This window comes from Dendrobates tinctorius, unplaced genomic scaffold (genome assembly GCF_039654945.1).
Source record: "Dendrobates tinctorius isolate UK_male_01 unplaced genomic scaffold, ASM3965494v1 ptg000189l, whole genome shotgun sequence".
NCBI classification, from domain to species: Eukaryota; Metazoa; Chordata; class Amphibia; order Anura; family Dendrobatidae; genus Dendrobates; species Dendrobates tinctorius.
The window spans coordinates 4,852,541-4,880,106 of NW_027361856.1; the positions used below are offsets into that span (position 1 = coordinate 4,852,541).

A 27,566-nucleotide genomic window follows, 5' to 3' on the forward strand; every position below is an offset into this window, starting at 1 on the left:
TAAGCGTGCCCCCAATAATGTGCATACGACCAGAGCAGGTTGCAGCTGCTTTATTCCCAAGTCTGGGGGGCAGCTATATACATTTGTAAATACAAGCTATGCTCTTCTTTACAGGTGGCGCAGCGCTTTCGAGAACTCATTAACCTCTTCCAGACGGGATGCATTACCAGCTCTGATGATGAAGACGAGGGCTTGGACAATGTTTCTGACGTGGAGGCGGATGAGGAGGATTAGTGCTCAGTCGCTGTCATCTGTCTCGTCGCCCTCTCTTGTTCGGTAGTGGTGGGCTAGACTCCGCATCTCGTCCACAGCTTCCTGGAAGTCGTCCTGCTCCACCGCAGCCGTAGGGAAGTTCAGCCATCGCCGTATATTCATCTTGCTGGTCTCGTCACACAGGCTGCGGAGCGTCTGATGCAAAGCGCTGGATGTCTGCAGAGCGCCCAGTACCGGGATCTGGTCTACAACTGAGAGGATCAGTGGGTTATTATTGGATAGGACTATTACCCCCACCCATGTTCTGTTACTTCATGAGGAGCACATTGCACTTTCTGAATAGGGGTGAGGGGAGACAAGATGGACATTCTTAAATAAAACTGTACAAGTTCACCCACATTGTGCTTCAGCATAGAGTTGTCCCAATATTTTAGAGAGCAGTATAGACAACATGATCAGTCATATTTACCATCCTTACCCCCAGTTTTATAGAATGGGTGTCCTCACCTGCTGCATCAGGCTGGGGCTCCTCTGTAGTAAAGCCATGTTTGGTTACATACGGAGAGAAGAACTGAGGAAATGAGGGCCCCAGTGTGCAGGGGGCCCCCAACACGTGACTGGTGCTGCAGGACGGAGAGAAGACATTGTGTTATCACTAAGCAGGGAGAACATACCATGAGTAATGATGGGGCTGAAGGTGAGCCCATCACCATTTCTGCATTGTTTACCTAGATATGCCATGCTACTCTGAGCGGGAAGAACAAGTAAGTGAACCTCTGCTGATCATGTGGTGCTGTACGCGAGATGGTCCTAAAGGCACACGGCCTGCTTCCGGTTAGCTCTTCTGGAGGCCAACTGGTCTGTGTGAGCCAATGCCGGAGGAAAACTATCGTGCGAAGTTATTGGTGGGCGGGAAGAGTAAAGCGTGAGCCAGGAACACACTGGGGAGGGAATATCACGGGACGGGGTGCACATCAATCTGTAGCAACAGAAATGGTCACTAAGAGGAGAATTTAGGCCTGCAAGATAGCAACCTCGTAATGTTCCAAGGGCGAGGACCTGTGCTCCACCGTCCAGGAGGGATGACCAGAGACGCCACAGTGCTTATACTTGTTGCTTTATGTTCTCCGATTCCTTTTAGTAAAGGTAAGTGGGGGGGCACAAATCACTGAAGAATGGTGGAGAGATGTGCTCTGCTCCGTCCTGGCCCGAGTATGGCAAGCCGGCAATCTCGAGGAGCGAGCCCCAGTTCCTGCACCATAGCTACAGTGGACATTTGATGGAGGTGAGTGATGTGGGGGTGCTATAGGTTATTAAATCATGAGTTCACTTACTTTTTCTGATGGACCTGAGAAAGCTAATTAGATTGTAAATCTGTTCACAAATAGCTGCCATGGGCGAGTGAGTGCACCAACCACCAGCCGAACACTGAGGATGGTAGCGCATGCTGAATACTGTATGCCTGCAGCACCCCCAACCAGAAACCTGCCAACTCTCCACACAGGTTGTGTGAAAAGTAAGTGCCCCCATGTGATCCTGCCAGGATCTGCACAACGTTGACGAGTGGGCAGCTGTATGGGACTCACACACTCACCTGACTGTGGAGGGGTACAGGGTGGACAGGTAGCGCTGCAGGACTTCTGCTTCGGTCTCACACATGTGAAGAAATGATGGCGGCCTTGTCCTAGCATGAAGGTCACTAGGTCCCCAAAAAAAAAAGAGAAAAAAGGTACCTAATACTGTAGGGTGTTTTCATTAGGTGACGATATCCCCTACTATGGATAGTGGGGGTACCACTCACTGCAGTCATGAGTAGTCACCTTGTGTGCCATGTCTCAGGGATTCCTCTGAAGACCACAGACTGGGAGAAGATGGCAGCGTCACCTGTACATGGTGAGACGGAGCACCAGGGGGCAGCACCCAGGTGTGGGAGCAGTGCATCAGGCAGAGACATGGGGGACCGCAATGGAAACGGCACCGAACAGGAGGCTGAAAGCATCTGAGAAAAGAGCCATATGTGAGCCTCTGCACAAGACGCCCAGCCCTTACCTAAATGGACCTACCTTCCTGCCACCGAACGTCATCATCTCTGCAAAGTGCAACATGGAGAAGTGAGAGGTTGCCATCCGATAAGGAACAGTCAGTGTATTCAGTGCCACTGCCAGCACTGCACTGCTGTGATAGTGTAAGCCGGCCTGGAAGACAGAGACCACAGGGTGAATGACAATCAGGAAAGGAACGTGCGAAACATCACAGATGATGAATCATTCAAAGTGACAGATACACACTCCGACCAGAGGAAAAGACCACACGTCTCAGATGACACAGAAAGACTTGACAAAAAGGAGTAAGATGAGCTCTCCAGCCTGTGGGGACCCGTGTGTCTGCCTTCCCCCCTCCCACCAATCCCGTAATGAAAACACAGACAGGCCTAGATGGGTTGAAACAGGTCAGTCATAGTTTATTAATTACATAAGCAGAGAAAGGCGCTTACATTTCAAAACTGGCTCATAGACGAAGGCCCTGTCTGCGACAAACAGGCGCGTGACCAGTGAGTGATTACGAATTGTTGCCCTTTGCATCTTCCGCTGTGGCTTAGAAACATTAACAAGGTTTTTTTTTTTGTACAGTTAGTATGGCAATTTAAGCACCGTTGAATATATGAGAGGGATGGTGAGACAAATGCTTCCAGGGGTTAGCCGGAGGAAAAGGAAGTCACTGACCCCGGGCGCCTAAATTTAACCCATGTAGGGGTGGCTGTAGGACCCTTCCCCTTTAATCCCATTGGACAGCTGGGCATCCCAATTAGTGCATCACCTGGGGAGTAGTGGGAGGGGGAATTGGGCACTGAACCGCATTTTTTTTTCTAGCGTTAGCCATATTGGTCCCCCAGTCAGAGGCACGTTCCTTATTTAGCACCGTGCCTACCAGACTGTGGAGACCTGTGTATCTCAAACAGTGCCTTCCCCCTCCCACCAATCCCGTAATGTAAACAGACCGGCATAGATGGGTTGAAACAGGTCGGTCACAGTTTATTAATTAAGCAGAGAAAGGCACTTCAAAACGGGCTCATAGCCGAAGGCCCTGTCTGCGACAGACAGGCGAGCAGGCCAATGAGCGGTTATGAAGCTTCGTATGACCTACACAGTACTCCAACCCCCACCCATCAACATTAAGGCCTGTTCAACTCCGTCCTGCAAGCCGGACAAAAATATGTCGAGACCAATGACCGTAAGGTTAACTCCATACTGTATCAACAGTGCCGAGTTATCGCCTTCCAGCTGGTGGTAGCGAACCACAATACCACATTTACCCTTACGAATTTCGTCATCCGTACATTAATCTTTCTCCTTGCACACTCTATGGCTTTTGCATCCCTTGCGCTGCGCCAGACGGCTCATGGTATTATCTCTGACCACATCAAAACCATATACGGGAAGAAACCGGTAAAACGTTCTATGTCTGTTGTCATCACAGTGTAAAGTTTAGCTATTTTGCGTTTGCCCATATCATTGCCAAGGGCGTGTCTCACTAATATTACTGGCTCTTTAGCCCTCCACTATCTCCGGGAACACCTGTTGCCATTGGAGCCCTCTTCAGTTAACCTCTAGTCTCAGGAAGCCTAGATTTTTACCTCCAGGCCAGAGCTCGGCCCTCTTTGCCACCCAGTAGAGATATGAATGTCCTAATACCCGAACTGCGGGCATACGGACGCTTATAAGAGTCAAAATGTGATACTTCAGCAAATCAGGTCTTATATATCTGGCGAAGCATGGGGATTTCCAACGACCCATTTTCTGCACTTTGGCCTCCGATACTCCTGCCCTAGCTGCTTTGGTGGCTGCCCCAATTCAGAAAGAATGTGCCCCGCATTCCTTCGGATTAGCGGTTTTTTTTCTAGGCACAGCTTGAAAATTGCCTGAAATGCTTGGTAAGAGGGGACCCGTCTGTGAGAGAAAAAAATCTGCTTGCATCTTATTACCGTGTAGCGTTTGACTATTTTTAGTAGGCATACTGGGCCATCTGAAGAGTTAACCAGAACCCATGTACCCCTATCGGAGGGATCGCAGTTGGATTTTTGCACGCGAATGCACAGTGCGTTGCTGCATATGACTAAGTCCTCGTTGATTAAACTGCCCTTGTCGCTATTTTTGACGGCGGCAACAATTCTCTAATGCGCAGCACGCCGAAAAAAGCAATAGCGAAAGCTGCTGATATAAGGATAGCCTCATATTGCGACTTTCATACCGATGGGGATATGGAAATAATGTCATACAATATCAACTAAATGGGGTGACGACATTCCTGACTCGGTTGAAGACGTTTCCTTCCTTTAATGGCTTGTTTGATAAAAAAAAAAGAACTTTGTAATGTCACCCACCCTGTTAGTTGAAAGAAAAAGGCTATTCCCGATAAATGCTGTTGTGCCGATGTACCCGACGCCCTTTTCCTTGAGCCGAATCAAAAATTCCGTTGTCACTTCGCATCTCACTCGATGGGCCTACCCTGAATTAAAGTGCACCACTCCTCCCGAGCTTTGGGACCTGCCTGGTAGCCGGTGTAACGGTGGCACGGATTAAGGGCATCAGTGATTGGTCACTGTGTCCCATAGGGATGGAGGACACTGGATACCCGATGGTTGCACACTGGGAAGAAGGACTTTGAAAGCCTGCCAATCGGAAGATAAGTGACTTAACGAGATTATCGTCCACAGTTGTCACTAATGTGGCTCGACACCAGATGTCGTGTTTGATACAGTAGTGCTAGCCGGCATAAAAGAGCGAGTAAGGCCAAGAATACAAACGACACATGGTTGAAGCTCCTTGTGGTTCTCAGATTTTTCATTTCAAATTGAATGTTCGCGTTTCTCAACTGACTACCTCATAGCTCTACTGATGATGCTATTGCGAAAATTTCTAGTGACTGGATCGCACCCCCAGCTTGCTTTGGTCCATAGCTCCGGCCAGCTGCCTTTGCACCATTAGTTCTTAGATTGCTGCAAAACCCTATGTTACACCCCCCTACCGCAAGCCCTAGGTCCTTGCTTGATGTTTCTTTTGCCATGATACAGGTGTGGCCATTGTAGGAATGTTTTCCAGACTAGTAAGTCTGCCTTCAACGAGCGAGTGAGCCTAATTCTATGGCCGGGCTGGGAAATGCCCTTTGTTGCTAACGATAAACGTCAAGAGAAGGCTCTGACAACCCGGCATTACTCGGCTCACGAATGTCAGCAGACCCAGCAAGGACTGCATCTGTTGGAGGGTGACTTTTTAACTTTGCAGAATCCTTCAAACATATGCAGTGTTTTCTGTACTTTTTCGCCTGGTAAGTGAAAAACCATCAAATTGGTGTCTCTTTTGATGCCAAGGAAAGGCAATACATTACATGGTCCAACTTTTTTGTCTGTTGATAGTAGTACGCCGAAATGCTGTGATATAAATTTAAATTTTTCAAGAAGGAGCAGAGTTTAGAATTTTTGGGGCCGGCAAACAAAAAATCGTCGAGGTAGTGAATCAGGGAATTTCTGCTTGTTTCATAATGGACTACCCAGCCCAGGAAAGTACTCAATAGCTCAAAATAGTGATGCGAAATGGAACATCCCAGCGGCAGGCACTTATCAAAATATTAGTGCTGGTCCATCTTGCAACCTAACAAATGGAAGCATTTGGGGTGCACGGGTAATAGGTGGAATGTCGACTCTGATTTTGCTAACAGGGCGCTGAGCCCAGTTGCGCACACTAATTCTGCTTTGTCAAAAGGCACGTATGTCACGGAAGCTTCCTCTGGGGGGATAGCGTCGTTAACCGATTCACCCTTTGGGTGGCTGGAGGCCCTGTGAAATGGGGATGGGTCTCCCCGGCTGGCAGCCACTGATGGAGCACGTGACTGCTGGCGTCTGTCCTGTGCCCGAGCCTGCCTATAGGGATTCTGTGATGCGTCTGACCATTCTGATGTAGTTGGGGAATGCCATCTAGGGGACCAAGATCTGTGGCTGCTCTTATGTAAGCTGTGTCTGCGGTGGTAACGGGAAGAACATGTTTTAGAGGGACAGCGGGAATAATGGTGGGAATCGTCAGAAGAGGATGGGGAGGATCTGCGGCATCTATACCTGGGTCTGTTGCAGCTATAGGGTGTGTTGGGGGCATTTATATCTGCAATAAGGGGTGGGTTATAGACCTTAACTGGTAATGTGCTTTTTAACATGAACGATGGTATTCCGTTACCATATTCAATATTATGAGTGGTGTTTGGGAGGGCGGGGATTAATGTACAACCTTTATTAGCTATTTGGAATGTTATAGGGGGTTTTGTGGGTGCAGCAATAGTGCATGGTGCAATTACGTTTTTATTACTACTACATGCTTTCTGAAGCTGTAGGGCGTGCTGATCGGTCAGGTTGGACCGATCAGCGCACTCTGCAGCAGCGTTGAGGGATCTCAGCCCGATCTCCATGTTTCCCCGTGCAGGCAGTGTTGCTGTGCCTGCAAGAGGAACGTTAAAGGCCGGGCGACACCAGAGGCTCGGCCGAGGGCTCAGGGAGGTGAGCGCCGAGGCCAGTAATAAGGGCTTGAAGCCAGTGCTCACCTTCCTGTGCTGCTCTCTGCCACAGGGCCTCCAACAGGGCTTCATCCATGGCTGCAGGGGGTTCTGAGGGGCCTCAAGCCTACAAAAGATTCCAGGGGTCAGCCGGACGAAAGGAAGTCACTGACACCGGGCACCTGAATTTAACCCATTTAGGTGTGGCTGGAGGACCTTTCCCCTTTAATCCCATTGTACAGCTGGGCATCACCTACCTGGGGAGTAGTGGGAGGGGGGAATTGGGCACTGAACTGTATTTTTTTTCTAGGTTTAGCCATATGGGCCCCCCAGTCAGAGTTGTGTTCCTTATTTAGTACCGTGCCTACCAGTCATGGAGCTATGTGCGGTGAAATCCCGGAGCGCTACTTCACAAGACTAGTGAGGGCCTTTAGAAACATCCTATGATTGTTGATGGAGGCAGGACACAAAGTTCTTGTATCCCAGGAAAAATGGACAGCACATAGCTATACTGGTAAAAGAAGTGTTGTATCTTCCCAGCCTAGGAGGAGAGCTGTGACCTGCAGCGTGTGTGGCTGAGAAATGATAAGGCAAGAAGTGGAGAATCCTGAGGAAAAAGGGTGGTGGCCAATTCCAAATAAAGGAGAAGGAACAGGCTCTGCACACACATGGAGTAGAGACATACAGGTCACAGACAGCTGAGGAAGGAATGAGGGGCCACACACCAAACATGCAGAGGGATCAGGGAGCTCCACTCACATCATACAGCAGATGCGGGAAGACGGTCAGTGATCCGGCTCTCCGGCCCAGGCTGGACAGCATCGACAGAGGGCAGAAGAGTGAACTGTGACTGCTGAGGGGCCCTAAAGCCAGAATACAGTTCATGAGTTGGTACACGGCCTTACATGGGTCCTAGAAGAAAAGCAGACAAGTGATGCTAGCTCCTGCCCCTGGGGCCACACACGACCTTGCTCTCTGCAACTCACCCTTTCCTCTGATGAAGCAGGACATGTGCCGAAGCTCAGAATCCCTCGTCCTGGATACTCATCATGTAACAGCTCCGCCATTCGGACTCCGACTGCAGAGAAGCCGCCCTGTATATCACAGAGGAGCTGGAAACCCTGGGGAAGAATGATAATGGAGCTTCAAACACCGCCAGTAGGAGCCAATGCACTGCGGCATACAACTACCGCCCCATACAGCCAATGCACTGTATGTCACAGAGGAGCTAGAAACCCTGGGAAAGAATGAGAATGGAGCTTCAGCCACGGCACCGTTGCATACAACTACCTCCCCATACAGCCACTGCACCGTGACATACAACTACCGCCCCATACAGCCACCACACCGCAGCATACAACTACTGCCCCATACAGCCATCGCCCAACGGCATACAACTACTGCCCCATACAGTCGCCACCCCTGTATGTTACAGAAGAGCTAGAAACCCTGGGAAACAATGAGAATGGAGCTTCAGCCACCGCACCGTGGCATACAACTACCGTCCCATACAGCCACCGCCCTGTATGTCACAGCTGAGCTAGAAACCCTGGGGAACAATGAGAATGGAGCTTCAGCCACAGCCCCGGGGAGCCAACGCACCAAAAATCCACTGCCCCATACAGCCGTTGGATGTACACAAGCATACCCCTCCTGCCCAGTCTTTCCTGTGGCAAAGTCCTTATCATTAACCTCACCTGTAAGTAGTCACATTCCTCAGTGAAGAAGTGAAGTCTGTCTTCAACCTCTTCCAGTTGGGTCCTGAACATGGCCTCCCCCTGGCTGAATGACTCCAATCCATCCATGCCTCTAGGACATGAGCATGTAGGTGTATGAGTGTGTCACTATCTTCAGCAGACAAGTTCTGTCCTTCTCCCCATTCATACTTACCCCTCATGGCTGTGACTGTTCACAATGCACAGAGATTTAGGATGAAGTCGTGTCTGTAAGATGTCTAACCAAACCCAACTGCTGATTGGTGCAGTAGACTTGTCTGTTATGCCCCGTGAAGGCAATGCCTGGCACAGCCCTGAAGACAGGAGGAGAAACATCAAGTGCAGCGTAACAGTCGTATCAACTACCACTAACCTGTGGCCTCAACTGCGAGCCCTGCTGCGGAGCTCCGGCCTCGACCGCGTGCCCAGTTGCAGAGATCTGGCCTTGACCGCGTGCCCAGCCACGGAGCTCCGGCCTCACCACTATTCTCTAGGATGTATAGTTGCATGAATGACACAACATGATAAAAAGCTGTACAATGGTGTGGTGTACCACTACACTGTTGCTACCCAAGGGCAGGAATAGGAGACTCTCCTCCTCTACTCACCTTTATGACCATCCCTGGGGATCCTGTCTTCTCCCTGATAACACAGGACAGGGGGTCAGACTGATAGGGCACAGGGCGTTTCCTCAATACTATATGGTGACTCCAGGACTTACCTGTGGGTGGTCGGGGTCTTCCCTGTGCACACTCACATTTCCACTCCTATAACATCAGTACACAACAGTCCATGAGTGACAGAGGGGAGGGAGAAGTCTGCGCAGGAGGAGGGGAAGGAGAAGTCTGCGCAGGAGGAGAGTGGAGGGAGAAGTCTATGCAGGAAGTGGAGGGGGCAGAGTGGAGGGAGAAGTCAGCGAAGGAGGAGCAGGGGACAGAGGGGAGAGAGAGAAGTCTGCGCAGGAGGAGCCGGAGACAGAAGGGAGGGAGAAGTCTGCGCAGGAGGAGCCGGGTACAGAGGAGACGGAGAAGTCTGCACAGGAAGAGTCTGGAGGGAGAAGTCTGCGCAGGATGAGCCTGGGACAGTGGTGGGAGAAGTCTGCGCAGCAGGAGCAGTGGACAGAGTGGAGGAAGAAGTCTGCGCAGGAGGAGCAGGGGACAGAGTAGAGGAAGAAGTCTACGCAGGGGACAGAGGGGAGGGAGAAGTTTGCGCAGGAGGAGCAGGGGACAGAGGGGAGGGAGAAGTCTGAGCAGGAGGAGCAGGGGAGGGAGAAGTCTGCAGGAGGAGCAGAGGACAGAGGGGAGGGAGAAGTCTGAGCAGGAGGAGCAGTGGACAGAGGGGAGGGAGAAGTCTGAGCAGGGGACAGAGGGGAGGGAGAAGTCTGAGCAGGGGACAGAGGGGAGGGAGAAGTCTGAGCAGGAGGAGCAGGGGACAGCGGGGAGGGAGAAGTCTGAGCAGGAGGAGCAGGGGACAGGGGAGGGAGAAGTCTGAGCAGGAGGAGCAGGGGACAGAGCGGAGGGAGAAGTGTGAGCAGGAGGAGCAGGGGACAGAGGGGAGAGAGAAGTCTGCGCAGGAGGAGCCGGAGACAGATTGGAGGGAGAAGTCTGCGCAGGAGGAGCCGGGTACAGAGGAGATGGAGAAGTCTGCACAGGAAGAGCCTGGAGGGAGAAGTCTGCGCAGGATGAGCCTGGGACAGTGGTGGGAGAAGTCTGCGCAGCAGGAGCAGTGGACAGAGTGGAGGAAGAAGTCTGCGCAGGAGGAGCAGGGGACAGAGTAGAGGAAGAAGTCTACGCAGGGGACAGAGGGGAGGGAGAAGTTTGCGCAGGAGGAGCAGGGGACAGAGGGGAGGGAGAAGTCTGAGCAGGAGGAGCAGGGGAGGGAGAAGTCTGGGAGGGAGAAGTCTGTGCAGGAGGAGCAGAGGACAGAGCGGAGGGAGAAGTGTGAGCAGGAGGAGCAGGGGACAGAGGGGAGAGAGAAGTCTGCGCAGGAGGAGCCGGAGACAGATTGGAGGGAGAAGTCTGCGCAGGAGGAGCCGGGTACAGAGGAGATGGAGAAGTCTGCACAGGAAGAGCCTGGAGGGAGAAGTCTGCGCAGGATGAGCCTGGGACAGTGGTGGGAGAAGTCTGCGCAGCAGGAGCAGTGGACAGAGTGGAGGAAGAAGTCTGCGCAGGAGGAGCAGGGGACAGAGTAGAGGAAGAAGTCTACGCAGGGGACAGAGGGGAGGGAGAAGTTTGCGCAGGAGGAGCAGGGGACAGAGGGGAGGGAGAAGTCTGAGCAGGAGGAGCAGGGGAGGGAGAAGTCTGGGAGGGAGAAGTCTGTGCAGGAGGAGCAGAGGACAGAGGGGAGGGAGAAGTCTGAGCGGGAGGAGCAGTGGACAGAGGGGAGGGAGAAGTCTGAGCAGGGGAGAGAGGGGAGGGAGAAGTCTGAGCAGGAGACAGAGGGGAGGGAGAAGTCTGAGCAGGAGGAGCAGGGGACAGAGGGGAGGGAGAAGTCTGAGCAGGGGAGGGAGAAGTCTGAGCAGGGGACAGAGGGGAGGGAGAAGTCTTAGCAGGGGACAGGGGAGGGAGAAGTCTGAGCAGGGGACAGAGGGGAGGGAGAAGTCTGAGCAGGGGACAGAGGGGAGGGAGAAGTCTGAGCAGGGGACAGAGGGGAGGGAGAAGTCTGAGCAGGGGACAGAGGGGAGGGAGAAGTCTGAGCAGGGGACAGAGGGGAGGGAGAAGTCTGAGCAGGAGACAGAGGGGAGGGAGAAGTCTGAGCAGGAGGAGCAAGTGACAGGAGAGGGAGAAGTCTGCGCAGGAGGAGCAAGTGACAGGGGAGGGAGAAGTCTGCGCAGGAGGAGCAGGGGACAGAGGGGAGGGAGAAGTCTGCGCAGAAGGAGCAGGGGACAGGGGAGGGAGAAGTCTGAGCAGGAGGAGCAGGGGACAGAGGGGAGGGAGAAGTCTGAGCAGGAGGAGCAGGGGACAGCGGGGAGGGAGAAGTCTGCGCAGGAGACAGGGGAGGGAGAAGTCTGCGCAGGAGGAGCAAGTGACAGGGGAAGGAGAAGTCTGCGCTGGAGGAGCAGGGGACAGAGGGGAGGGAGAAGTCTGCGCAGGAGGAGCAGGGGACAGCGGGGAGGGAGAAGTCTGAGCAGGAGGAGCAGGGGACAGAGGGGAGGGAGAAGGCTGCGCAGGAGGAGCAGGGGACAGGGGAGGGAGAAGTCTGCGCAGGAGGAGCAAGTGACAGGGGAGGGAGAAGTCTGCGCAGGAGGAGCAGGGGACAGAGGGGAGGGAGAAGTCTGCGCAGGAGGAGCAGGGGACAGGGGAGGGAGAAGTCTGCGCAGGAGGAGCAGGGGACAGGGGAGGGAGAAGTCTGCGCAGGAGGAGCAAGTGACAGGGGAGGGAGAAGTCTGCGCAGGAGGAGCAAGTGACGGGAGGGAGAAGTCTGCGCAGGAGGAGCAGGGGACAGAGGGGAGGGAGAAGTCTGCGCAGGAGGAGCAGGGGACAGGGGAGGGAGAAGTCTGAGCAGGAGGAGCAGGGGACAGAGGGGAGGGAGAAGTTTGCGCAGGAGGAGCAGGGGACAGAGGGGAGGGAGAAGTCTGAGCAGGAGGAGCAGGGGAGGGAGAAGTCTGTGCAGGAGGAGCAGAGGACAGAGGGGAGGGAGAAGTCTGAGCAGGAGGAGCAGTGGACAGAGGGGAGGGAGAAGTCTGAGCAGGGGACAGGGGAGGGAGAAGTCTGAGCAGGGGACAGAGGGGAGGGAGAAGTCTGAGCAGGGGACAGGGGAGGGAGAAGTCTGAGCAGGGGACAGAGGGGAGGGAGAAGTCTGAGCAGGGGACAGAGGGGAGGGAGAAGTCTGAGCAGGAGGAGCAGGGGACAGAGGGGAGGGAGAAGTCTGAGTAGGAGGAGCAGGGGACAGAGGGGAGGGAGAAGTCTGAGCAGGAGGAGCAGGGGACAGAGGGGAGGGAGAAGTCTTAGCAGGGGACAGAGGGGAGGGAGAAGTGTGAGCAGGAGGAGCAGGGGACAGAGGGGAGGGAGAAGCGTGAGCAGGGGACAGGGGAGGGCGAAGTCTGAGCAGGAGGAGCAGGGGACAGAGGGGAGGGAGAAGTCTGAGCAGGAGGAGCAGGGGACAGCGGGGAGGGAGAAGTCTGAGCAGGAGGAGCAGGGGACAGCGGGGAGGGAGAAGTCTGAGCAGGAGGAGCAGGGGACAGGGGAGGGAGAAGTCTGAGCAGGAGGAGCAGGGGACAGAGCGGAGGGAGAAGTGTGAGCAGGAGGAGCAGGGGACAGAGGGGAGAGAGAAGTCTGCGCAGGAGGAGCCGGAGACAGATTGGAGGGAGAAGTCTGCGCAGGAGGAGCCGGGTACAGAGGAGATGGAGAAGTCTGCACAGGAAGAGCCTGGAGGGAGAAGTCTGCGCAGGATGAGCCTGGGACAGTGGTGGGAGAAGTCTGCGCAGCAGGAGCAGTGGACAGAGTGGAGGAAGAAGTCTGCGCAGGAGGAGCAGGGGACAGAGTAGAGGAAGAAGTCTACGCAGGGGACAGAGGGGAGGGAGAAGTTTGCGCAGGAGGAGCAGGGGACAGAGGGGAGGGAGAAGTCTGAGCAGGAGGAGCAGGGGAGGGAGAAGTCTGGGAGGGAGAAGTCTGTGCAGGAGGAGCAGAGGACAGAGCGGAGGGAGAAGTGTGAGCAGGAGGAGCAGGGGACAGAGGGGAGAAAGAAGTCTGCGCAGGAGGAGCCGGAGACAGATTGGAGGGAGAAGTCTGCGCAGGAGGAGCCGGGTACAGAGGAGATGGAGAAGTCTGCACAGGAAGAGCCTGGAGGGAGAAGTCTGCGCAGGATGAGCCTGGGACAGTGGTGGGAGAAGTCTGCGCAGCAGGAGCAGTGGACAGAGTGGAGGAAGAAGTCTGCGCAGGAGGAGCAGGGGACAGAGTAGAGGAAGAAGTCTACGCAGGGGACAGAGGGGAGGGAGAAGTTTGCGCAGGAGGAGCAGGGGACAGAGGGGAGGGAGAAGTCTGAGCAGGAGGAGCAGGGGAGGGAGAAGTCTGGGAGGGAGAAGTCTGTGCAGGAGGAGCAGAGGACAGATGGGAGGGAGAAGTCTGAGCGGGAGGAGCAGTGGACAGAGGGGAGGGAGAAGTCTGAGCAGGGGAGAGAGGGGAGGGAGAAGTCTGAGCAGGAGACAGAGGGGAGGGAGAAGTCTGAGCAGGAGGAGCAGGGGACAGAGGGGAGGGAGAAGCGTGAGCAGGGGACAGGGGAGGGCGAAGTCTGAGCAGGAGGAGCAGGGGACAGAGGGGAGGGAGAAGTCTGAGCAGGAGGAGCAGGGGACAGCAGGGAGGGAGAAGTCTGAGCAGGAGGAGCAGGGGACAGCGGGGAGGGAGAAGTCTGAGCAGGAGGAGCAGGGGACAGGGGAGGGAGAAGTCTGAGCAGGAGGAGCAGGGGACAGAGCGGAGGGAGAAGTGTGAGCAGGAGGAGCAGGGGACAGAGGGGAGAGAGAAGTCTGCGCAGGAGGAGCCGGAGACAGATTGGAGGGAGAAGTCTGCGCAGGAGGAGCCGGGTACAGAGGAGATGGAGAAGTCTGCACAGGAAGAGCCTGGAGGGAGAAGTCTGCGCAGGATGAGCCTGGGACAGTGGTGGGAGAAGTCTGCGCAGCAGGAGCAGTGGACAGAGTGGAGGAAGAAGTCTGCGCAGGAGGAGCAGGGGACAGAGTAGAGGAAGAAGTCTACGCAGGGGACAGAGGGGAGGGAGAAGTTTGCGCAGGAGGAGCAGGGGACAGAGGGGAGGGAGAAGTCTGAGCAGGAGGAGCAGGGGAGGGAGAAGTCTGGGAGGGAGAAGTCTGTGCAGGAGGAGCAGAGGACAGAGCGGAGGGAGAAGTGTGAGCAGGAGGAGCAGGGGACAGAGGGGAGAAAGAAGTCTGCGCAGGAGGAGCCGGAGACAGATTGGAGGGAGAAGTCTGCGCAGGAGGAGCCGGGTACAGAGGAGATGGAGAAGTCTGCACAGGAAGAGCCTGGAGGGAGAAGTCTGCGCAGGATGAGCCTGGGACAGTGGTGGGAGAAGTCTGCGCAGCAGGAGCAGTGGACAGAGTGGAGGAAGAAGTCTGCGCAGGAGGAGCAGGGGACAGAGTAGAGGAAGAAGTCTACGCAGGGGACAGAGGGGAGGGAGAAGTTTGCGCAGGAGGAGCAGGGGACAGAGGGGAGGGAGAAGTCTGAGCAGGAGGAGCAGGGGAGGGAGAAGTCTGGGAGGGAGAAGTCTGTGCAGGAGGAGCAGAGGACAGATGGGAGGGAGAAGTCTGAGCGGGAGGAGCAGTGGACAGAGGGGAGGGAGAAGTCTGAGCAGGGGAGAGAGGGGAGGGAGAAGTCTGAGCAGGAGACAGAGGGGAGGGAGAAGTCTGAGCAGGAGGAGCAGGGGACAGAGGGGAGGGAGAAGTCTGAGCAGGGGAGGGAGAAGTCTGAGCAGGGGACAGAGGGGAGGGAGAAGTCTTAGCAGGGGACAGGGGGGAGGGAGAAGTCTGAGCAGGGGACAGAGGGGAGGGAGAAGTCTGAGCAGGGGACAGAGGGGAGGGAGAAGTCTGAGCAGGGGACAGAGGGGAGGGAGAAGTCTGAGCAGGGGACAGAGGGGAGGGAGAAGTCTGAGCAGGGGACAGAGGGGAGGGAGAAGTCTGAGCAGGGGACAGAGGGGAGGGAGAAGTCTGAGCAGGAGACAGAGGGGAGGGAGAAGTCTGAGCAGGAGGAGCAAGTGACAGGGGAGGGAGAAGTCTGCGCAGGAGGAGCAAGTGACAGGGGAGGGAGAAGTCTGCGCAGGAGGAGCAGGGGACAGAGGGGAGGGAGAAGTCTGCGCAGAAGGAGCAGGGGACAGGGGAGGGAGAAGTCTGAGCAGGAGGAGCAGGGGACAGAGGGGAGGGAGAAGTCTGAGCAGGAGGAGCAGGGGACAGCGGGGAGGGAGAAGTCTGCGCAGGAGACAGGGGAGGGAGAAGTCTGCGCAGGAGGAGCAAGTGACAGGGGAAGGAGAAGTCTGCGCTGGAGGAGCAGGGGACAGAGGGGAGGGAGAAGTCTGCGCAGGAGGAGCAGGGGACAGCGGGGAGGGAGAAGTCTGAGCAGGAGGAGCAGGGGACAGAGGGGAGGGAGAAGGCTGCGCAGGAGGAGCAGGGGACAGGGGAGGGAGAAGTCTGCGCAGGAGGAGCAAGTGACAGGGGAGGGAGAAGTCTGCGCAGGAGGAGCAGGGGACAGAGGGGAGGGAGAAGTCTGCGCAGGAGGAGCAGGGGACAGGGGAGGGAGAAGTCTGCGCAGGAGGAGCAGGGGACAGGGGAGGGAGAAGTCTGCGCAGGAGGAGCAAGTGACAGGGGAGGGAGAAGTCTGCGCAGGAGGAGCAAGTGACAGGGGAGGGAGAAGTCTGCGCAGGAGGAGCAGGGGACAGAGGGGAGGGAGAAGTCTGCGCAGGAGGAGCAGGGGACAGGGGAGGGAGAAGTCTGAGCAGGAGGAGCAGGGGACAGAGGGGAGGGAGAAGTTTGCGCAGGAGGAGCAGGGGACAGAGGGGAGGGAGAAGTTTGCGCAGGAGGAGCAGGGGACAGAGGGGAGGGAGAAGTCTGAGCAGGAGGAGCAGGGGAGGGAGAAGTCTGTGCAGGAGGAGCAGAGGACAGAGGGGAGGGAGAAGTCTGAGCAGGAGGAGCAGTGGACAGAGGGGAGGGAGAAGTCTGAGCAGGGGACAGGGGAGGGAGAAGTCTGAGCAGGGGACAGAGGGGAGGGAGAAGTCTGAGCAGGGGACAGGGGAGGGAGAAGTCTGAGCAGGGGACAGAGGGGAGGGAGAAGTCTGAGCAGGGGACAGAGGGGAGGGAGAAGTCTGAGCAGGAGGAGCAGGGGACAGAGGGGAGGGAGAAGTCTGAGTAGGAGGAGCAGGGGACAGAGGGGAGGGAGAAGTCTGAGCAGGAGGAGCAGGGGACAGAGGGGAGGGAGAAGTCTGAGCAGGGGACAGAGGGGAGGGAGAAGTGTGAGCAGGAGGAGCAGGGGACAGAGGGGAGGGAGAAGCGTGAGCAGGGGACAGGGGAGGGCGAAGTCTGAGCAGGAGGAGCAGGGGACAGAGGGGAGGGAGAAGTCTGAGCAGGAGGAGCAGGGGACAGCGGGGAGGGAGAAGTCTGAGCAGGAGGAGCAGGGGACAGCGGGGAGGGAGAAGTCTGACCAGGAGGAGCAGGGGACAGAGGGGTGGGAGAAGTCTGCGCAGGAGGAGCAGGGGACAGGGGAGGGAGAAGTCTGCGCAGGAGAAGCAAGTGACAGGGGAGGGAGAAGTCTGCGCAGGAGGAGCAGGGGACAGAGGGGAGGGAGAAGTCTGCGCAGGAGGAGCAGGGGACAGCGGGGAGGGAGAAGTCTGAGCAGGAGGAGCAGGGGACAGAGGGGAGGGAGAAGTCTGCGCAGGAGGAGCAGGGGGACAGGGGAGGGAGAAGTCTGCGCAGGAGGAGCAAGTGACAGGGTAGGGAGAAGTCTGCGCAGGAGGAGCAGGGGACAGAGGGGAGGGAGAAGTCTGCGGAGGAGGAGCAGGGGACAGGGGAGGGAGAAGTCTGAGCAGGAGGAGCAGGGGACAGAGGGGAGGGAGAAGTCTGCGGAGGAGGAGCAGGGGACAGGGGAGGGAGAAGTCTGAGCAGGAGGAGCAGGGGACAGAGGGGAGGGAGAAGTCTGAGCAGGAGGAGCAGGGGACAGAGGGGAGGGAGAAGTCTGCGCAGGGGACAGAGGGGAGGGAGAAGTCTGAGCAGGGGACAGAGGGGAGGGAGAAGTCTGAGCAGGGGACAGAGGGGAGGGAGAAGTCTGAGCAGGAGGAGCAGGGGACAGAGGGGATGGAGAAGTCTGCGCAGGAGGAGCAGGGGACAGGGTAGGGAGAAGTCTGAGCAGGAGGAGCAGGGGACAGGGTAGGGAGAAGTCTGAGTAGGAGGAGCAGGGGACAGAGGGGAGGGAGAAGTCTGAGCAGGAGGAGCAGGGGACAGGGGAGGGAGAAGTCTGAGCAGGAGGAGCAGGGGACAGAGGGGAGGGAGAAGTCTGAGCAGGAGGAGCAGGGGACAGAGGGGAGGGAGAAGTCTGAGCAGGGGACAGCGGGGAGGGAGAAGTCTGAGCAGGAGGAGCAGGGGACAGAGGGGAGGGAGAAGTCTGCGCAGGAGGAGCAGGGGACAGAGGGGAGGGAGAAGTCTGCGCAGGAGGAGCAGGGGACAGGGAAGGGAGAAGTCTGCGCAGGAGGAGCAGGGGACAGAGGGGAGGGAGAAGTCTGCGCAGGAGGAGCAGGGGACAGAGGGGAGGAAGAAGTCTGCGCAGGAGGAGCAGGGCACAGGGGAGGGAGAAGTCTGAGCAGGAGGAGCAGGGGACAGAGGAGAGGGAGAAGTCTGCGCAGGAGGAGCAGGGCACAGGGGAGGGAGAAGTCTGCGCAGGAGGAGCAGGGGACAGAGGGGAGGGAGAAGTCTGCGCAAGAGGAGCAGGGGACAGAGGGGAGGGAGAAGTCTGAGCAGGGGTCAGAGGGGAGGGAGAAGTCTGAGCAGGAGGAGCAGGGGACAGAGGGGAGGGAGAAGTCTGAGCACGAGGAGCAGGGGACAGAGGGGAGGGAGAAGTCTGAGCAGGGGACAGAGGGGAGGGAGAAGTCTGCGCAGGAGGAGCATGGGACAGAGGGGAGGGAGAAGTCTGAGCAGGAGGAGCAGGGGACAGAGGGGAGGGAGAAGTCTGAGCAGGAGGAGCAGGGGACAGAGGGGAGGGAGAAGTCTGAGCAGGGGACAGGGGAGGGAGAAGTCTGAGCAGGAGGAGCAGGGGACAGAGGGGAGGGAGAAGTCTGAGCAGGGGACAGAGGGGAGGGAGAAGTCTGAGCAGGAGGAGCAGGGGACAGAGGGGAGGGAGAAGTCTGAGCAGGGGACAGAGGGGAGGGAGAAGTCTGCGCAGGAGGAGCAGGGGACAGAGGGGAGGGAGAAGTCTGAGCAGGAGGAGCAGGGGACAGAGGGGAGGGAGAAGTCTGAGAAGGAGGAGCAGGGGACAGAGGGGAGGGAGAAGTCTGAGCAGGAGGAGCAGGGGACAGGGGAGGGAGAAGTCTGAGCAGGAGGAGCAGGGGACAGGGGAGGGAGAAGTCTGAGCAGGAGGAGCAGGGGACAGAGGGGAGGGAGAAGTCTGAGCAGGGGACAGAGGGGAGGGAGAAGTCTGAGCAGGAGGAGCAGGGGACAGAGGGGAGGGAGAAGTCTGAGCAGGGGACAGAGGGGAGGGAGAAGTCTGCGCAGGAGGAGCAGGGGACAGAGGGGAGGGAGAAGTCTGCGCAGGAGGAGCAGGGGACAGAGGGGAGGGAGAAGTCTGAGCAGGAGGAGCAGGGGACAGAGGGGAGGGAGAAGTCTGAGCAGGAGGAGCAGGGGACAGAGGGGAGGGAGAAGTCTGAGCAGGAGGAGCAGGGGACAGGGGAGGGAGAAGTCTGAGCAGGAGGAGCTGGGGACAGAGGGGAGGGAGAAGTCTGAGCAGGAGGAGCAGGGGACAGAGGGGAGGGAGAAGTCTGAGCAGGAGGAGCAGGGGACAGAGGGGAGGGAGAAGTCTGAGCAGGAGACAGGGGAGGGAGAAGTCTGAGCAGGGGACAGAGGGGAGGGAGAAGTGTGAGCAGGAGGAGCAGGGGACAGGGGAGGGAGAAGTCTGCGCAGGAGGAGCAGGGGACAGAGGGGACGGAGAGGTCTGCGCAGGAGGAGCAGGCTCCAGATTCTCAAGCATCTACTGTTACACTGCTACCTGGCCCAGACTCGGCAGTGTGGTGGCAGAGTCTCACCAGGCTGGCACACAGTGCCTTGTGCCGTTGTCCTCATCAGTGTAGTCTTCTCTCAGCGAGCGGATGCTCCCTACAACACAGAAGATGCATTCATCAGCCCCAATACCAGCCTCCACGTAAGAAACAAGACGTCCCCCCCCCACCTAAAGGGGTCACCGCCGATGAGTGTTGGCGGCACAGCCCAAACACTAAACCTCAAGTAGTATAGTAAATAAACGGGGAGGAAGGGGAGGCAGCTGTGGGGGGATGCAGTTGTGGAGCATCTAATGATGCAGGGATGATGCAGTTGGATCTCCCCGCTTATAACATGTATGCCCGGTACTCAGGTCCCCTGAGACAGCCGCATCTGGACAGCGGATGTTGCCTCCCCTTCCATCATTAGTGACGGCTGTGGGTCTCACCTTTCAGATCCAGACTAATGAGTCGCGGTGTGTAAGTCTCAGCTCCGCGCCGGAAGAGGACATCACTGCAGAGCTCAGGCTCCTTGGAGAGCTCCGCCTCCTGCAACAGAACATGGCACTAAGAGGCTGGGCCCCTAGATCATCCCGATACCCCACCAACCTGATACAGTTCACACGTATTGCTATACGGTGACGAGCCCCACGACCAGTGCCCCTACCAACAGCACATCACTGCAGGGCCCCACAGTGCCACTCACCAACTGCACATCATCAGTGCCCCGTGACCAGTGCCACCCACCAACCGCACATAACCGCGGTGCCCCATGCCGCCCACCAGCTATACATCACTGCAGACACACCAACTACACATCCCTTCTTCACAGCCACCCAGGTGCCCCCCCCCAGGTATCGCACGCCCCATTGTCGGCACCCCAGGTATCACATGCCCCCTCCCCAGGTATCGCACGCCTCATTATCCGCACCCCAGGTATCACCGCCTCCTCCCTCCCCAGGTATCGCACACCCCCTCCCTCAGGTATGGCACGCCACCTCCCCCAGGTATCGAACGCCCTATTGTCCACACTCCAGGTATCGCACGCCCCCTCCCCCAGGTATCGCACGTCCCATTGTCCACACCCCAAGTATTGCACGCCCCCTCCCCAGGTATTGCTCTCCCCTCCCCCATTTATCACACACCCCTTCCTCTCCCCTCCAAGGTATAGCACGCACCCCTTCCCTCCTTCAGGTATCACACGCCCCCTCCCCTTAGCATCGCACGCCCCCTCACCTCCCCAAGGTATCGCACGCCCCCTCCCCCAGGTATTGCGCGCTTCTTCCCTTCCCCCTCCCCCCCAAGTATTGCTCGCCCTCTCCCCTCCCCCAGGTATTGCACACCCCCCTCCCTTGCCCCCAGGTATCGCAAGCCCCCTCCCCCAGGTATCACCCGCCTTCTCTCCTCCCCCAGGTATCACCCACCCCCTCCCCCAGGTATCACACGCCCCCTCGCCTCAGCATCGCATGCTCCATCACCTCCCCCAGGTATCGCACGCCCCTTCCCTCTCCCCCCCAGGTATCGCTCCCTCTCTCCCCTCCCCCAGGTATCGCAAGCCTCCTCCCTTGCCCGCCAGGTATCGCACGCCCCCTCCCCCAGGTATCACCCACCTTCTCCCCTCCCCCAGGTATCGCATGCCCCTTCCTTTCCCTCCCCCAGGTATCGCATGCCCCCTACCTTCCCCAAGTATTGCACGTCTCCTCCCTTCCCCTTCCCTCCCCCAGGTATCGCACGCACACCCCCCACGCCATGCTCGGCGTCCCAGATAGACGCACCGCAGCCTACAATGATGTGGCTTGGCTGTGTGTGCTCTGTGCGCACAGGACCTGTGAGAGGGGAGGAGTCAGGGGTCACATGATCAGGGGCTGTGTCTGCCTCCATGTCTGTCTGCACTCTGCAGGAGTCTGGTCTGCTGTGCTGGTTGTCATGCTGGATGAGGTAAAGTTTCTGTGTGGGGTCAGGAGAGGTTACAGTGTGGATGTAGCAGAGCCGTGTGTGTACGAGGTGTACAGAACGGAGCTGCATGTGTACGGAGCGGAGCCGCATGTGTACGAGGTGTACGGAGCAGAGCCGTGTGTGTACGAGGTGTACAGAACGGAGCTGCATGTGTACGGAGCGGAGCCGCATGTGTACGAGGTGTACGGAGCAGAGCCGTGTGTGTACGAGGTGTACAGAACGGAGCTGCATGTGTACGGAGCGGAACCGCATGTGTACGAGGTGTACAGAACGGAGCCGCGTGTGTACGGGGCGTACGGAGCGGAGTCGTGTGTGTACTTGGTGTAGCCGCGTGTGTATGGGGTATGCGGAGCCGTGTGTGTACGGAGTGGAGCCATATGTGTACTGGATGTTCGGAGCGGAGCCAAGTGTGTACGAGGCATACAAAGCGGGCTTTTCCCACGGACATATGAGTACACGGCGGAGCCCCGAGGAGCACTTTAAAACTTGCACATGACGTTCCACCAGAAGTGATGTGCTGGAAGCTGACCGGAAATTAGGTAATTTCATGAGGAGATTGTGAAGGAACCATGTAGGCACTTCAGGGAATGCTTCAGATCCATCACTGTGTCTTCCTCTGACAGCGAGGACAGCGGGATCACCTTGGACTCGGGGTTGCCGGCCATGTGAGCGAATCATGATATGTCCTGCACCGGGAGGCTCAGGTGGGCACTACAATGGGAGCCGGGCTGCTATAGTATCTTTATAGAATCTTACTTTCGCTCTCTGTTTCTTTATTTCTCTGTTCTTTCTCCCTCTAATCTTTTTTTCTATCTGTCTCTGTTCTTTCTTTCCCCTCTTTCTTTCTTTTTGTCTTTCCTCTATTTCTTTCTCTTTGTACTTTCTTTACTTCTTTCTTTCTCTCCCTCTGTTCTTTCTCAGTCTCTCTGTGTTCTTTCTTTCCCCTCTCTCTTTGTTCTTTCTTCCCCTCTTTCTTTCTCTCTATCGCTCTGTTCTTTCTTTCCCCCCCTCTTTCTTTCTTTTTCTCTGTTCTCTTTTTTTCTCTTTGTTTCTTTTTCTCTCTCTCTCTCTATTCTTTCTTTCTGTCCCCTCTTTGTTTCTCTGTTCTCTTTCCCCTCTTTCTTTCTGTCCCCTCTTTGTTTCTCTGTTCTCTTTCCCCTCTTTCTTTCTTCTTTCCCCTCTTTCTTTCTCTCTGTTCTTTCTTTCTCTCTCTCTCTCTCTGTTCTTTTTTTCTGTCCCCGATTTTTTCTCTCTGTGTTCTTTCTTTCTCTCTTTTTCTCTGTTCTTTCTTTTGCTCTCTGTTCTTTCTTCTTTCTGTTCTTCTTTCTTTCTCGCTCTCCTTTCTTTCTTTATTTTCGTTTTCTCTCTCTGTTTTCTTTCTTTTCCTTAGTACCAGCCACTATGCACCTAATAGCAGTCAGTGTGATCAGCAGTGCTAAATGGGTGCGACTGGGTGTGGACATGGGTGTGAATAGTCGTGAAATGGGTGTGGTCGGGGGCATGGCTTAAAATTTGCGGTGGCGCGCTGTGTGCGCCGCAACCTTTGTTCCTCTTTCCCTTCTTCAAAAGTTGGAAGGTATGTCACTTCCCCCCCAAGTATCGCACGCCCCCCTCCCTTCCCCCCCAAGTATCGCACGCCCCCTCCCTTTCCCCCCCAGGTATCGCACGCTCCCTCCCCTCCATTCCCGTAGGTATCGCACGCCCCCTCCCCCAAGTATCGCACGCCCCATTGTCCACATTCCAGGTATCACGCCCCATTGTCCATACCCCAAGTATCGCTCGCCCTCTCCCCTCCCCCAGGTATCACACACCCCTTCCTCTCCCCTCCAAGGTATCGCCCGCCCCCTCCCCCAGGTATCGCCCGCCCCCTTTCCTTGATATCGCCCGCCCTCTCCCCTCCTCCAGCATCACACACCCCCTCCCCAGGTATCGCACACCCCGCCCCCTCCCCCAGGTATCGCCCGCCCCCTCCCCTCCCCCAGGTATCGCCCGCCCCCTTTCCTTGATATCGCCCGCCCTCTCCCCTCCTCCAGCATCACACACCCCCTCCCCAGGTATCGCACACCCCGCCCCTCCCCCAGGTATCGCCCGCCCCCTCCCCTCCCCCAGGTATCGCCCGCCCCCTTTCCTTGATATCGCCCGCCCTCTCCCCTCCTTCAGCATCACACACCCCCTCCCCAGGTATCGCACACCCCGCCCCCTCCCCCAGGTATCGCACGCCCCCTCCCCTCCCCCAGGTATCGCCCGCCCCCTTTCCCCTCCTTCAGCATCACACACCCCCTCCCCAGGTATCGCACACCCCGCCCCCTCCCCCAGGTATCGCACGCCCCCTCCCCTCCCCCAGGTATCGCCCGCCCCCTTTCCTTGATATCGCCCGCCCTCTCCCCTCCTTCAGCATCACACACCCCCTCCCCAGGTATCGCACACCCCGCCCCCTCCCCCAGGTATCGCACGCCCCCTCCCCTCCCCCAGGTATCGCCCGCCCCCTTTCCTTGATATCGCCCGCCCTCTCCCCTCCTCCAGCATCACACACCCCCTCCCCAGGTATCGCACACCCCGCCCCCTCCCCCAGGTATCGCCCGCCCCCTCCCCTCCCCCAGGTATCGCCCGCCCCCTTTCCTTGATATCGCCCGCCCTCTCCCCTCCTTCAGCATCACACACCCCCTCCCCAGGTATCGCACACCCCGCCCCCTCCCCCAAGTATCACACGCCCCCTCCCCTCCCCCAGGTATCGCCCGCCCCTTTCCTTGATATCGCCCGCCCTCTCCCCTCCTTCAGCATCGCACGCCCCCTCCCCAGGTATCGCACACCCCGCCCCCTCCCCCAGGTATCGCACGCCCCCTCCCCCAGGTATCGCACGCCCCCTTTCCTTGATATCGCCCGCCCTCTCCCCTCCTTCAGCATCACACACCCCCTCCCCAGGTATCGCACACCCCGCCCCCTCCCCCAGGTATCGCACCTCCCCTCCCCTCCACCAGGTATCGCCCGCCCCCTTTCCTTGACATCGCCTGCCCTCTCCCCTCCTTCAGCATCACACACCCCCTCCCCAGGTATCGCACACCCCGCCCCCTCCCCCAGGTATCGCACGCCCCCTCCCCCAGGTATCGCCCGCCCCCTTTCCTTGATATCGCCCGCCCTCTCCCCTCCTTCAGCATCGCACGCCCCCTCCCCAGGTATCGCACACCCCGCCCCCTCCCCCAGGTATCGCCCGCCCCCTCCCCTCCCCCAGGTATCGCCCGTCCCCTTTCCTTGATATCGCCCGCCCTCTCCCCTCCTTCAGCATCACACACCCCCTCCCCAGGTATCGCACACCCCGCCCCCTCCCCCAGGTATCGCCCGCCCCCTTTCCTTGATATCGCCCGCCCTCTCCCCTCCTTCAGCATCACACACCCCCTCCCCAGGTATCGCACACCCCGCCCCCTCCCCCAGGTATCGCACGCCCCCTCCCCTCCCCCAGGTATCGCCCGCCCCCTTTCCCCTCCTTCAGCATCACACACCCCCTCCCCAGGTATCGCACACCCCGCCCCCTCCCCCAGGTATCGCACGCCCCCTCCCCTCCCCCAGGTATCGCCCGCCCCCTTTCCTTGATATCGCCCGCCCTCTCCCCTCCTTCAGCATCACACACCCCCTCCCCAGGTATCGCACACCCCGCCCCCTCCCCCAGGTATCGCACGCCCCCTCCCCTCCCCCAGGTATCGCCCGCCCCCTTTCCTTGATATCGCCCGCCCTCTCCCCTCCTTCAGCATCGCACACCCCGCCCCCTCCCCCAGGTATCGCACGCCCCCTCCCCCAGGTATCGCCCGCCCCCTTTCCTTGATATCGCCCGCCCTCTCCCCTCCTTCAGCATCACACACCCCCTCCCCAGGTATCGCACACCCCGCCCCCTCCCCCAGGTATCGCACGCCCCCTCCCCTCCCCCAGGTATCGCCCGCCCCCTTTCCTTGATATCGCCCGCCCTCTCCCCTCCTTCAGCATCACACACCCCCTCCCCAGGTATCGCACACCCCGCCCCCTCCCCCAAGTATCGCACGCCCCCTCCCCTCCCCCAGGTATCGCCCGCCCCCTTTCCTTGATATCGCCCGCCCTCTCCCCTCCTTCAGCATCGCACGCCCCCTCCCCAGGTATCGCAAACCCCGCCCCCTCCCCCAGGTATCGCACGCCCCCTCCCCTCCCCCAGGTATCGCCCGCCCCCTTTCCTTGATATCGCCCGCCCTCTCCCCTCCTTCAGCATCACACACCCCCTCCCCAGGTATCGCACACCCCGCCCCCTCCCCCAGGTATCGCACCTCCCCTCCCCTAGGTATCGCCCGCCCCCTTTCCTTGACATCGCCTGCCCTCTCCCCTCCTTCAGCATCACACACCCCCTCCCCAGGTATCGCACACCCCGCCCCCTCCCCCAGGTATCGCCCGCCCCCTTTCCTTGATATCGCCCGCCCTCTCCCCTCCTTTAGCATCGCACGCCCCCTCCCCAGGTATCGCACACCCCGCCCCCTCCCCCAGGTATCGCACGCCCCCTCCCCTCCCCCAGGTATCGCCCGCCCCCTTACCTTGATATCGCCTGCCCTCTCCCCTCCTTCAGCATCACACACCCCCTCCCCAGGTATCGCACGCCCCCTCCCCTCCCCCAGGTATCGCCCGCCCCCTCCCCTCCCCCAGGTATAGCCCGCCCCCTCCCCTCCCCCAGGTATCGCCCGCCCTCTCCCCTCCTTCAGCATCACACACCCCCTCCCCAGGTATCGCACACCCCGCCCCCTCCCCCAGGTATCGCACGCCCCCTCCCCTCCCCCAGGTATCGCCCGCCCCCTTTCCTTGATATCGCCCGCCCTCTCCCCTCCCCTCCTTCAGCATCACACACCCCCTCCCCAGGTATCGCACGCCCCGCCCCCTCCCCCAGGTATCGCACGCCCCCTCCCCTCCCCCAGGTATCGCACGTCCCTCCCCTCCCCCAGGTATCGTACGCTCCCCCCCCTCCCCGGTATTGCACGCCCCTTCCTCACCAGCAGGTTCCACCAGTGCGCCCCCACACAATTCGCATAGTGTCCGAGCTGAAGCGTCACCACCTCTCCGCACCGCGCCCCCATGTGCGACCTCACTCTTTGCGCACGGGGAACCGAACCAGGCCCTAGCCAGTAACCATGGCAGCGGACAGCCCTCGCTGTAATAGGTCGGTTGCACGTCAGTCACTAATAACCCCCGCCCAAAAAAAATTGCAGGACAAGAGAGGACTAGAGCGCATGCGTGATTCTCTGTCGCCCTATTGGAGGCCGCCATATTCACGGTTGTGTGATGGCTGCCCGGTGTTATAGGGGTGTGACGGCGAGAAACCGTGACCGAGACCCGCTACAGTGCGGGAACTGTACACAGAGGGCGCCACTGCCCTATACTAGTGATGAGGGGGGCCGTACTAAAAAGAAAGAAAAGGAATGAACATAGTAACTTAGGAGAGGTATTACAGATTTGTTTTGCACTTGGATATGAAATGAGCATGAATTATATAGTAGACAATTAGGAAATGCCCATAGAAGTCAATGGGCAGCCGTGACCGTGGCCAGATGTGCTGCTGTAATAGAAAGCACCGTGCACGCGATGCCCCACCAGCTGGCGCGTGTCGGAGCCGTATTGTACCGGGCGCTGCGTGCACCTCTACTTGCCCAGATTGCTCCGGATCAGGTTCTCTTTGGGGTCCTGATCTAATTTCTGTGTGCCTTTTACCTGCGTGCCGCGCAGACCTTTATACCAATCCATGTGGCGCTCTATTTATGAGCTTAGTGGCTTAGCTATCCTTATGGGCATTGCTAGTAAATGATTTGGGTAGCGGGCACCTTACAGGCCTGGTTTATCGCCTGCACGGGGATATTATGGGCAGGATTTATACTTAGGTTTTGGTGACTCCCTATATTTATTAGATGTTTGCTCGTGCACTGTGCTTTCTGAATATTACATCAGCACATTTGGCTAATGTCCAAGGTCACGGTCGCCCATTGATTTCTATGGGCACTGTCAGCAAGAAATCCTTTTAGTTGGTTTCTCTTGCCATGCTAAGTTCCTTCAGTTATCTGAGGTGCTGTACCCCACTCTGCACATGAGTAATACATTGGTGCTATCTCTGTACCTATTGCCTTCTGGAATATCTCGCCACTCATAGTATATTACTGCTCTCCTAGGGGGTGTCTTTAGGGCTTTATTGGAAACCTATTTTGGTGTCTGTTGTATAGGTCATGTCTATGACTTTTTAAATGTTTTTATATGGTGTTGTCTATGTGTACCTAATAAAATGATCGAATTGAGGTGATCCCTGTATTTTGGTCAGTAGCCTTCTCTTCATATTTTTCCATATAAACAGCTGCATATTATATTCCCTGAGCTTTATAGGTGGAGAATGAAAATGAAATCTCTATCTATAAAACTGAATGTATGTGTGTATCACCAACCAATCACGAAGCATCTTTCATTTCACCAGAGCTGTTCCAACAG

The 27,566-nt window shown here is 57.7% G+C and overlaps 3 protein-coding genes across 6 annotated transcripts in view; 2 read left to right on the top strand and 1 right to left on the bottom strand.

Annotated features, from left to right (window-relative positions):
* The window catches only part of GON4L (gon-4 like), a 31,266-nt gene extending 30,654 nt beyond the window's left edge, over positions 1-612 (top strand). For all 3 annotated transcript variants that reach the window (XM_073552298.1, XM_073552299.1, XM_073552300.1), the window contains exon 32: positions 115-612. In XM_073552298.1, the coding sequence (XP_073408399.1) occupies positions 115-234 (120 nt within the window). In that variant the 3' untranslated portion in view covers positions 235-612. The remainder of the gene's footprint in view (positions 1-114) is intronic.
* Positions 35-26,245, bottom strand: MSTO1 (misato mitochondrial distribution and morphology regulator 1). Of its 2 annotated transcripts, XM_073552301.1 has the most exons (14): positions 26,090-26,245; positions 19,586-19,685; positions 19,185-19,254; positions 9,187-9,232; positions 9,074-9,107; positions 8,641-8,779; positions 8,448-8,559; positions 7,737-7,871; positions 7,510-7,662; positions 2,277-2,408; positions 2,034-2,212; positions 1,808-1,912; positions 721-836; positions 35-464 (listed from the first exon to the last, which is right to left on the bottom strand). In XM_073552301.1, the coding sequence occupies exons 1-14, from the start codon at positions 26,171-26,173 to the stop codon at positions 238-240; spliced, it is 1,632 nt and encodes a 543-aa protein (XP_073408402.1). In that variant the 5' UTR covers positions 26,174-26,245; the 3' UTR covers positions 35-237. The 2 variants fall into 2 exon arrangements, with proteins under 2 accessions (XP_073408402.1, XP_073408403.1); XM_073552302.1 differs by lacking the exons at positions 9,074-9,107; positions 9,187-9,232; positions 26,090-26,245 and having other exon boundaries at positions 19,586-19,690.
* Positions 20,028-23,077, top strand: LOC141055613 (uncharacterized). The gene is made up of 2 exons (XM_073552260.1): positions 20,028-20,042; positions 20,355-23,077. Exons 1-2 carry the CDS (start codon positions 20,028-20,030, stop codon positions 21,417-21,419), a joined length of 1,080 nt encoding a protein of 359 aa, XP_073408361.1. The 3' UTR covers positions 21,420-23,077.
* Positions 26,246-27,566: the final 1,321 nt, after the last annotated feature.

Excerpts from the sequence above, each read along its gene's own strand:
- MSTO1 (XM_073552301.1), bottom strand. The coding sequence starts at position 26,173 with ATGGGGGCGCGGTGCGGAGAGGTGGTGACGCTTCAGCTCGGACACTAT. Across the intron at positions 7,872-8,447 it reads AGGAATGTGACTACTTACAG|GGTTTCCAGCTCCTCTGTGA; the intron begins GTGAGGTTAATG and ends ATTCTTCCCCAG. Across the intron at positions 2,213-2,276 it reads TGACGTTCGGTGGCAGGAAG|ATGCTTTCAGCCTCCTGTTC; the intron begins GTAGGTCCATTT and ends CTCTTTTCTCAG.